Below are 12,193 nucleotides of genomic sequence, written 5' to 3'. Positions count from 1 at the left end.
TTATACATTATATATGTATATAGATTGTTGCTATTTAGGAATAAGTTCTTAAACTTATTTTTCTTAAAATATAGAATAACAAATAATGAAGTAAAGCAAACAATTATCCCTTCTAGTTACGATCTTTGTACTCGGTTGCTGCTTGACATAGGTTGGTAAGTCTTTTAAGATTTCGCACGTGAAGGATATGAAATGAAATAATTTTTTTAGGTTTTATATATACAGTTGAATAACTAAAAAATCATAAATTACTATATCAATACCATAGAATTCCACTATAAATTATTGAGCTTAGTAACTAAGCTGTATTTGGATCTAAAACAATATGAAAATTTGAGCAGACTAACGACACAACCAACCTCCTTGAAATTTTGTTTCAAAAGAAAGAAATGGCATCCTAAGAATTTGAAATTGCTAAGAAAGCCACTAGGAGTATGCACACATGCCTCCTGTAATGGACCTTGTAAATCTATAGGTTTCTTTCCTGGGCTCCTTTGTCCTTGTTAGTGATCTTCTTCTCTAGGAATTGTCATGGAGACTGGACTATGTCCATACTATTTCTAACATTTTCTTCCTGACTCTCTTCACCAAAGCTTCTCTCTCTGATTGAGGCACATCCCTGGATGAGGGCATGGCTTCTGGTGTTTGGATACAGAAGAAGTGTTCACTCTGCATCAACATGTTAGACCTTCTTTCCTACACATACTGGTAAATTATTTGGTCATGTTCCATGATGTTTCTTGCACCAACCAATCAAGAGGCACCAATTCCAGGACCCTTTTCTTTCGGATGTTGGGCATACTCTTCTGGACCCATTCACATTGGGTTTATTTTGTTGCCTGTCATTTGCCAGAAGCTAAGAATTTAGTAGCAGACCTTTTTTTCTCGCCAGTCTGCATTCTACCAATGGAGTGGTTGGGCACATTCTTCTTAGATGTCTTTGTTACCCTTCTCAACTATGGGCTTCCTCTTTTCTGGTCCTCTGTTCTTCATTCTTCAATTCTGGCTATTGATGTATTTAACCAGACCTGGTCTCACCTTCTTCTATATTCCCATTCCCCTTCTTGTCTCTTCCCTTAGATCCTTATCATTACTTATGACTCTCCTTGTAGGGTTGTATTGTTGGTACCTCTTTGGTTGGTTCAGACATAGTCTGATTGGCATTCAGATCCCCCTTTCTCTACCCAAAATTACCTCTCTTGCTTCACTCTCATGCATCCATTTTCTCATCAAGGGTTATCATCCCTCCATTTTCATGTGGGGGATTTGCCCGATCTGTCAACTATCAGGCCTGACTTTCCAATTTTGTCACATTCTTGTTCACATCCACTGTGTTTGTATATCACCAACAGTGCTAGTTATTTTGTCATTGGTCCATCTGCCACTTCTTTTCTCCTGTCCATTGTACTGTGAACCACCTTTTTGTCTTTCCACCTAGCTGTTTGTCCATAATTTGTCAGTCATTGCCCTTATTAGTTGTCAGGCAGCCTTGTTGATGGTATTTCTCCTTTCCCAGTACCTCAAGGTGTGTATTCCATTCGGTTTATTCATTCTCCCCCATCCTCCTCACCTGACTTCCATGTGCGATTGAGACCTTAGTGTGATTTTGCATGATCTTGGAGCTTTTGTCTTTTGTACCACTTTTCTCTCTAGACTTATTTCCTCCTCCTCCTCACCTGCAATTACTGTCTATCTGATGTCTATGATATAGATGCTTACCTCACCTTCTTTCACTGCACTAATACACTCCTCTCCCCAGAATGATCTTTCCTTCCTCAGACTTTGACTGCTCAGGAAGGTTACTGTGCTTTTTCTCCTGTCTCTCACCTATGATCATTTGGACCTGAATTGGCTCCTGTATCCTGTTTTGGCTGTTTGGTGTTCTTTATCACAGACATTTGGAGATTCCTGCCATAATCTGTCCTTACCCTGGAATCCCTTTTCTTCCAGGGACCTCTTTCCAATGCCCTTATTAGTTGGGTCTGTCAACTCCTCTGGTTGGTATGTTTCTCTGGATGTGGATGCTCACAGGCTAATTCACATTTTTTCCTACTCAATTTGCCATCTTTCTCATTCTCTTACATTTCATCTTCTCCGGTCTTAGGATGAGAACCTCCAAGTTTCTCGTCATTTACACCATCTGGCTGTTTTGTCTCTTGGTGATTTTGGCTTCCACAGGTCAACATTCTTCAATCGTCCCACTGTATTTAAAAAAAATATATACAATTTCATTTTCAGAGCACCTTTTTAATTTTATAGAACCCTGCCAGATGGTTGGTGTTGCCTCCCAGGGTATAATTACCCAAAATCTGCATTGAACCAGGATAACAAAGTGCTCACACCATCCACCCTGGTCTACCATTTCTCACTGTTGATATGGGATGTTCCACAAAACTACTCGAGGAATCATCATGGTATATTTTATATATACTCGACTGTACAATCCAGACTGCACCATTTCATGGACTACCATGGAGAATCCTCACTGGTTAGACATAGCGTAATACAGAAAAAAGTTGATGGTGGTGACACTGTCAATGTGGTATTGGCCACTCCTTAAAACTATACTGCATAACTAAAGTGCCCTCCTTGTGCAGCTAGAATCTGTTCAGTGGAGTTAAGGTGAGCACACACTATACAAAACTATAATACATATCTAATATGCTCTTCTCCTTCACCCAGAGCCTGTCCAGTTGAGTAGAGGTAAAAACACAATGTACAGAAAACATGGTACAAAACTTGTGTACCTGCCTTCTGGAACTGGAATCTGTTCAATTGAGTGAGGTGGGCACACAAAGTATAGTCTGAATGTACCCCAACCACACTACACATTTGGACTCACCAACCACTTATATGCAATTTCTCAGGTGGTCATGTTCTCATTCCTCTTGTCTCTGCAACACATATGACTCATTTGCCTTTTCCACCCTTTCATTCCAAGCAAATAGTATTTCTTGGTCGAGACAAGATGTGGTTTCCCACAAGTGTGCCCCTATGGAGCCCCTGCCATAAAATGTCACACTCCATGAGCTTCTAGATGAGATATCTTTAGAAAATGCCCAAAGAGAAGCTCATGGAGTGTGGCATCTTATGGCAGGGGCACACCTGTGGGTTTTTCAGGCACTTTCTGAAGAGATCTCATCTAGGTACAATTTCAACCAGCCCCTCCATCGATTCAGTGTGGGATTCTAGCTTTTCTGTATGTAGAGTTGAGTTATAGTCTTAGAAGTTAATATTTTCCTAATCTGAAACTGTATTTCCAATAGATACTCACTTCTTATACATTCCCATCCAACATCCCCATTTCTGATGCAAATTTTTTTCTTGCCTCATCAAAGAATGAAGTTATCACAAGTGCATAGAGGGAGGTGTGTGTGTTGCTTTCATATTGGTGGAAGGCTTTATATTGCATGATGACATCACGTACCAGTGCAGTTCACACTAAAACATGTGAAATTAGGTTGGAGTTGGCTCAAGGCTAGTGGCATGAAAATCTCATAAACAGATGTGTGAGGTAGATAGCCTTTCTGTGTGAGCAGGTGAGTATCTACTAGAAGTACCTTTTCAGGTTAGGAAAATATCAACGTTTGTTTGCTAGTCAGGAATTCAGAGACTCGTCAGATTTTATCTCAATGGAAGTCATTTGACATTGTTTAAATAGTAACCACATGTTCAATATCACTCATATTGAAAAATTTGATCTTTTGATTTGTATAATGCCCATTACAAAAATTATATTAGAAGAAGCTCCAAAACATTATAAGTAGCAACTCCTTTCATGCATTGAAGCAGACCATTTTGATGAAACACGGGGGTTTGATAAGTGAATTCATTGTTTCAATAAAATTTACTGAATACTTAGTGTACAAGATGTAAAAGTGTTATGGTAAAATAACTATGAAACATCAAATATTTGCTGACACTAAATTTAATTGAAAAACATTTAATTATAGTTGAAGTTCCATATTTTTTTGTGATTCAACTGTGAGTGTAATCTTTTCAGTTTATTTATTGTTGTGTATTAGGTATGGTTTAATTAATCAAAATGTTATTATATGGAATAACCAAAATTAGGATTTAACATTATTACTATTTTTGATTATTCCTTCTATCCATGTAATGAAAATACAAATACAAAGCTATAATGGGCTACCTGTGCTTTGACCAATTTTAGCTTACATAGACATTTTTTACTTGAAATTAAAAGTGTGATTATGTATCTTGAAACTACATGAGAATGTTTTATTTCATTTACATGAATTACCTGTAAAATGAAAGGGTTTTCAATCAAACATAAACTAGTAGTTATGGTGATGTCATCAATAAATTATGAAAATTAGTACTGTCAAAGGTTCAAACCTTCATTCGGTAATGCATTGTGAACCTTCAGAGGTCAAGATCTACCCTTCGTTACAGCTCTAACAGTTTATAATAATTATTTTCAAAAGTTATTGAAATATATTTTTATAGTATACATATTTCACTTTATAATTTTGAATTCAATTTTGCCCAATAGTTCTTAAGGTAATTGAAAACTATTTTAAACTATTTCATGTGCTGCTAAGAAAGAAACTTCATATTTTCTGAATCTTTGGTAAATCCATTTTGTTCTGACAGGTTTTTTTTTTTAATTGTTAAAAAATGTTCTGTCCCAACAATATTTTTGTGTCATAGCTGCAAAAAGCTCAAACTCAGGCAACTTAAGGTCGAGATGAAGGAACTGTGAATGTTAGTGCAGACTGTATGAGCAGTCTTTGTGGATGAACTAAGGAAAGTTTTTGTATATAGTAAAAAAATAAATAAATATTTATCTATTAGAGGGGGTTTATGTCATGATATAAAACTATTTAGATATTATTGATTAATTAATTTTTTTGGGTGAATATTTTATTATTGTTTAGTTTTGTTATAGTAAGAGTTAAAGCAGACGATTGTTGGAAGTTGTGTTTATAATTCATTGATGTTGAGACTGTTGAACATTGTGTGCAATGCATTGACGTTGAGAATATAGAGATTTTTAGAAGGCATGCAGACGATTAAGTGATAAACATATAACTAGTGTGAGACGACCAAAAACATCAGACAGACAATAGCAGAAGAAAGTCGTGGCCAAGGAAAAGTTTGGCATGAAGTTATCTACCATAGTAGTGATGAGCCTAACGTTTAATATGTTAGAGTAAGACTAACAGTAGAAAAGGAGATAAAAAGAAGAATTAGTCCATCAAAGTATGGTTATAAAGTAATTGAATTAGCCTGAGTGCACTTTCACGAAAGGAACAGATGATATTTAGCAGAAAGATGACCAAATTATTACGGTAACTTGCTCACAGTTGTAAGTGAATCACACACACAGAATACTAGTGCAATAGTAATAGAGAAGATAGTTTGGCTTGTCAACTGAAATTCTAAAGTAATTAAATACGCCTAAGTGGACTTTTGACAAGAAGAAAACTATATATATAGTCTATGATATGCCTATAATCTCTACAGTGTGAAGAATTTATTGTTCATACATTTAACTTGATCCAAATTTATATATATTATTTTGAAAACAAGTGAATAGTGTGCTGTTTATTTATCATCAACAACTCAGAGACACCTACTGTAGAAGAATCCTAAGCCCAACAACAACACAGTATATATTTATAAAATTAAGAAGTATAAGTAAAAGCCTTTTATTTTGACAATTGGCAAAATAATTATTTTATATTTTGATAGATGTCTAGTTTAGTTTTTATTTAAGTTGCAGTATTTAAACTAGTTTTTCTTTTTTTAAAAAAAGTTCCATCTGGTGAGACATATTGGTCCAAAAGATCGAAATTTTTTTGTGAAATAAGAAATGAGGTCAGCCTAACTTAATATGCAAGACATCTGCCCCTCGTAGAGGTTTTGCAGCAATTTAGATTGACTTGTGGTATTTGCTGGTCAAATAACTTTTGACTGGTATTTACCAGATAACAGAAATTCTGAGTAATAATTTAGTATAAAATAGTACATTCTAAGTAAATTGATATAAATTGACTATCATACTCTCAAAATTTATTAGAATATTTGTAAGAAATAAATAAAAGCAACATTTTGAGACCCAATTTTCTACTGTCCAGAATTGTCGCAAATGTTGCTTCTGATCAGAATAGTGGCTGCTAAATTTTGCTTAAGACAGGCTTTGACAAATATTTTCAGATCTAGGAGCCAACTCAAAAGCTCAGGAGCCAGGTGTGCCTAACCTAACTTTACTATGTTTGTAAAGGGAAATAGGGGCTACACTAGTGCCTCGATTATGGTGTTGTTTTTTCCCCAGATTTTCTCAAAATAATTGTGCTATTATAATTCTAGACAATAATTTACATGTTTAGGAGAAACTGTCACTTGGAAATAAATTTTAGTTGCAAAAGTTCAGGTGTTTAATGATATCTGGAGTTTTTGCATACAGGATCTGGTGTGCATTTAAATCATAAGTCGGCTGGTTAAAGCCTAGCCTTGCATCTTTTATTTTCAGCTGTTAAGACAGGGATATAAAATATTTGATTAATGTTTAAAAACATAGTATACAAAAACACACAAAATACACATTAAGATTTTTGAACGGTATCATTCAACTTCAGTTGTCGTCTGCTGTTCTATCTTGCACGGCAGGCATCTTTTAACCACAGATGCATGTTCAGGTTGTGTTGGGGTGTTGCCCAGTTATGCATTGTCCTCTTCTCTACAGATAATTGGTATATTCAGTGTGTTTTAACAAAGGCTTTTTCTTAATAATTCCCAGTGTAGATTTGCACTAATTTTTGACTTATTTTTCACAGGAGTTGATAGGGTGCGAAAGCACTTCTGTGTCTATAGTACAAAAAGTGCAGAAATTTAGGATCTATTTATGCATATTTTAGCAATTAAATTCTACTAAAATGGGAATGGGCAATTAAAGGAGAAACTATTATAGGAGAAAATGTGGAATTAAACTCGTATAACTTGCAAAATTCAGATAAATCGATTGTAACTGACCAACACTTGGCTTTTATGTTTAGGATTGTGAAGACTTTTATAATTTTTCAGGATAATGTGATTAACTGACCAAAAAAAAATTATAATTTAAAACAAGGAACTTAAATATTAAAAGTTTTATTAAGATTAAACAATGGGCTAACTAGTGAGATATATTAGTGCCTCGATTATCTGCTGTTTCTGTTATCCACAATTTTTTTATTTCCCTGGACCTGCACAGGTAATTGAAGCACCAATGTATATTTATTTACTTTCACAGCAGTCAGCGCATGCTAACGTTCATATTATATCAACAACCACTTGATATTATTGCCTGAACTAACTGCCTTTGGTCCCTTCTGAGTATATACATGCACAGTTCATAATAAACTGATATAATATTCCAGTGCAAGGTGATTTTCATTTTAAGTATTCAAATACTTTTCTTCATCTTACGGTTTTCTAGTTTTATTTGCATAATCTTTAGAACTTCCTAAATGAATATCAAAAGTTTTTTAAGGTAAATGTTTATATTTTATTTTTCCTTTTCTCTTTCATATCACTAACTGTACATATTATCATTATGTATAAGTGCAGAATCCACCATTAAAATCCTAGAAACAAAGTTTGATTTGGGACTAAAAAGCCCCTCCCAATGGCATATTGGTATGTCTGCAGACTTGCAACACTAGACACTGGGTTTCAATCCCCGTAGTGGGCAGAGCATAGACAGCCCATTGTATAGTTTTGTTCTTAATTACAACAAAGCAAATCATAGACTGAAAGAATGTGAAAATAGTTCCAGACTTCCAAGAGTTCAGAACTGTTCTAGATTTGAGTTCTCTTTAGCACAGTCCTATGCATGAATAAAATGGGAGAAAATATACTAGTCACCACACTGAAATTTTTAGTCGCCATATAGACATGGCACCTGGAATTTGTCAAGGCTTGGCATAAGATTATTAACTGAAAAAAGTTATTATCCTGGTACATATTTCATCTTGCAAGTGATGAACAAGAACCCCTTTTCATCACTATGTATAAATGCCTTGCAAGGTATAAATGCTAAAAAGTAAATGAGAGATAATAATGGAATAGTATAAAAACACAACTAGATATGCAACTTCACTTTTTTCATATGGATTTTTAATTTACTTATAAGTATACTAGCAGCATTACCTGGCATTGCCAGAATTTCGAAAAAACCTACTCCCTCTGTTTCCCTGTTCCATGTTTTGATAGGTCGAAAATATTTTTTGAATTTATGAAAAAAAGTCAAAAGCCATAGGTTTGATATTTGAAAATAAACTACAAACCTGTTTTAAATCAGGGCTTCCTTATGAACGATGTTTTTTGTTTTTCCTTTGCTGATAAGGATAAACAGGCCCTGATGAAGAATATTTAGATTATTTTATTATTGAATACCCGTTGTGGTGAACACTATAAGCCTAGCTCTATTCCCCCCCCTTCCGCTGTCATTCCTCCTCAAATATTAAAATTTCAAATGTAAATGTGTATGTAATATTATGTTCAATTTGCTTTAATGTAAATTTATTTTATTTTTATGAATGTCATACCGTATTCACATTATGACATTGATGTATCAAATATACTACAAACAAAATGCAACATTGTACTTTATAATGTGTCAAAAAAAAGTTCACTTACAGGTATTGAACCACCCAGAGAAAAAAAAAAGTAGAATAAAATACATTTGCCGACTTGCCTTTAATCTCATTTTACAAAATATGTATTATAATGTAATTATCTTGTGGTAGACTACATAAATTTCTTTTGTGTGTGAGGCTAAATATATTCTATTTTATGGCAGATGGCATAATTTTGTTTTATAGGCTAGGCCTATTGTTTGCATTTTCACACACGACATTCTAATTCTGCATACATTTGTTTTGTGTGTGAGGTATTAGTAGATGTATAGTTAATGATCTATAACTGAATAGGTCTGTAATGCTATGTTATAAATTAAATGTTAACTCAAACTTACCTAAAAATGTCAAGTCTGCATAGAATTTATTTGTGTAATGTATATGTTAATGATAAAATTACCAGTGCCGCTAGCAGAAGTGTGACCTGCACAGTGAATGTGGCAGACAAACAAGCAAGCAAGCAAGCAAACAGATTTTAAGCTTCATATATAGATGTGTACATTAGCATTTTTAACAGTCATTATGTTGGGAACATAGTGCATGTACATTATAGAGTAAACTTGAATTTTGTGCTGAGAAATTGGAGTTTATCATGAAGTTGCAATTGAACTTGTGTACCAAAATTAGATATAGTAATCAGTTTGTCTCTAATACAATAAAAAGATCTGATCCCATGGTATTTTTTCAGAAAATATTAAAGGTGAGTGTATAAGATATTGTCATTCGGTTATGGGGCCAGTAGTATGTAAACAACTTCTTTAGCCTTTGTGTTTTAAAGAGTTTGTTTTGTTTTCTCTCTCCTAAATGCTAAAGGGTTATAAGTTGGTTTTACAATGGGAAAATCTTTTCTTACTGATTTTTTGACATTCTTTGAAGAGGTTACTGCTTATTAGGTGAGGGTACAGGTATGGATCTGGTGTTTCTGGTTTTTCAGAAAGTATATGACAAAGTGCCACATAAAAGGCTTGTTAAAAAGTTATATGTAGGTGTGGGGGATAGGTTTAATTCATTCGATAGAAAACTGGTCAGATGGAAGAAAGCAGAGTTCATTCAAACTGGATTAATGTCATGAGTAGGGTACCTCAGGGCTCAGTGTTAGGATCTTTGCTTTTTTTTACTTACATCAGTGACACAGATGAGGGAATGGTCAGTATGTATTTTTTTAAAGGTTTTTGAAATAAAGGAATTAAAACTTAGATAATGTACTTTATGGTAGTGATCTCCCATCCTTGTTTGGCTGACCTTATAAAAAGTTCAGAAGGTTTATGACAATTTTATGTAATGAACTACTACTATAGTTTCAAGGAGATTCCACCAAACTTTGTTGAATGATCCCACAACTGAAATTTCTCTAAACAAAGGACCACCATTTGATCAATATATTCTACTCTGAATGTTTTTTTAAGCATGTGCATTTTGTATAGTGAACACCTCTAATAATATTTAACAGAATTATTGTCAACTTCCACTGGTAAATTCACTTCATTTCAATCAGTTTTTTTAGACATTTTGTTAAGGTTAATTAATTGTGTTTATTGATAGTTTTTGGGTGTACTTGGTGTATAAATATTAAAATGTTTCATAACTTTCCCTGTATATTTGATTCCAATATGGTATTAAAATTGAGAATTAAATTAGAAAAATAATAGCTAGTTTATGGCACATTAATTGTCTATTTGAAATTTCAGTATTTTACATCCATTTCCCTAATTTTATCAATTGGACTGTGTGTGTATGATGTTCCTCATCTCTTCAGACTAAACTAAAAGGAAGACATGTAAAAGAAAGGGTTTTCTTTGCATTTCATGTTTTTATATTTGGTGTTTGGAGTGACAGTTGGCAGCACTAAGATTTGCTTTGCAACTTGAGAGTTAACAAACTGTTGTAAGCTGTACTTGTAATTGAACACATTTTTCTCAAGATTCTGTATTACCCTAGACCGTTGATTTTTCAACATTTACCATTTTTATGACTTCTTGTGTATTAATTAACCCTTTTGCTACTGCCTCTGTGTGATACACCAACCATGTGACACAAAAATAACCATGATAGTTTCCATACTATAACTTTTAACATGTTTTGTATGTCTTTGTGAAATTTTTCAAGCTTTTAGTAAACATTACAAGTCTTTTGTAGACAAAAAATCAGAGTTTTTAAGTATTTCTACTAAATTATTTTCTGTGAATACATGGAGTCAGGTTGACTGCTCCAAGTGCAAAGTGATTTATATTTTATGGTTAAAATATTTTCATCATCTAAAAATTATTAAATTTTATTTGCATAATCTCTAAAACTTCATAAATAAATATCAAATGTTCTTTTTCACTATAACTATATTTGATCTCTTATTTTCTCTACCCTAACTCTATACACATTGTAAATTTGACTGCACTTGTAACCACCATAAAAAAAGTGTGAAATAAAAGTAGTAGTACTGTTCTGTTCTTTTTAGTATAGACTATGATGTTCCATAGTACTTCTGAGGGTTTCTACTTATTACTTTTTCACATCTATTTTGTACATTTGTTTTACTAGTAATGGCTGAAATAGAAACCTGCCAAACATAAAGCAGTGAATCACCGCTCCTGCCATTAGTTTGTTTATGTGACACCATAATACAACACTGTCAAAAGCAAACAAGCATGTGCATCTGCAATAAGCCGAGATTCCCACAGACTTTAACATAATCCTGGCTCCGAAAACACATTGAGAGAGGATTTACAGTAGGGTAATTTCAAGGAGAATTGTCTAAAGTAAAAGCAGTGTGAGGAAGAATTTATGATATGGCTCTGTACAAATCCTGGAACAATCCAATAAATTTTGTAGGTATTTATATGTTGGTTATCCTTCCCTGGTGGTTGGAATTTAACAGCATAGGTGTGTAAGTGCTTATGAACAGGAGTATATATTGCTACTATTTGCTCATAAATGCTTAAGTTTTAGTTTTATTAGAACCTAGAACGATAAATAAAAAATATAGAATAACTGTTTTCTAGTAGTTACAATATTACAAAATTGATTTCCACCTGTGCATCATAATTGCTAAGCCTCATTTATTATCAAGTGCAGGGGAAGACAAATTCATTTTTGTAGATTTCAAAGATGCATTTTAGAATACAAAAACTTGCACAGGCCTGCATATTTAAAGTTCATAAAAGTTGTTTTGATTTTAATAATGGATTTTCCATAATTCAGCTTCACAGATTTCAAAAATAATATTCATTTTTTTCTATCACATAAGGATTTTTTACAAATCGGAAAGAAAAAACTCTTACTTAGATCAAATTTACCACAAATACGAGGCCTGTGAGAAAAGTATCCGACCTTTGGCTGGGGAATAAAAACTGGCATACCTGGAGCGTTGGAAACCTAATCACCCTCAAAGTAGTCTCCTTGGGACTCCACACATTTCTCCCAGCGGTGTCGCCATTGTTGGAAGCATTCCGAGAAAGCCTCTTTCGAAATGGAGTTTAGCTCGGCTGTCGTTGCGGCCATAATGTCCTCTCTTTTCTGAAATCGCGTTCCTTTCAATGGCACGAGAATGCACC

General features: G+C 33.8%; 1 protein-coding gene across 1 annotated transcript in view; it reads right to left on the bottom strand.

Annotated features, from left to right (window-relative positions):
* Positions 1 to 6,382: 6,382 nt before the first annotated feature.
* LOC106472507 overlaps positions 6,383 to 12,193 on the bottom strand; it is a 6,752-nt gene continuing 941 nt past the window's right edge. The window contains exon 2 of the mRNA XM_013933163.2: positions 6,383 to 6,499. Within this exon, the coding sequence (XP_013788617.2) occupies positions 6,383 to 6,499 (117 nt within the window). The remainder of the gene's footprint in view (positions 6,500 to 12,193) is intronic.

This window comes from Limulus polyphemus, unplaced genomic scaffold (assembly GCF_000517525.1).
Source record: "Limulus polyphemus unplaced genomic scaffold, Limulus_polyphemus-2.1.2 Scaffold5389, whole genome shotgun sequence".
Lineage (NCBI taxonomy): Eukaryota > Metazoa > Arthropoda > Merostomata > Xiphosura > Limulidae > Limulus > Limulus polyphemus.
Note: the sequence above shows the minus strand (reverse complement) of the source record. Positions and strands in the feature narration are given on the sequence as shown.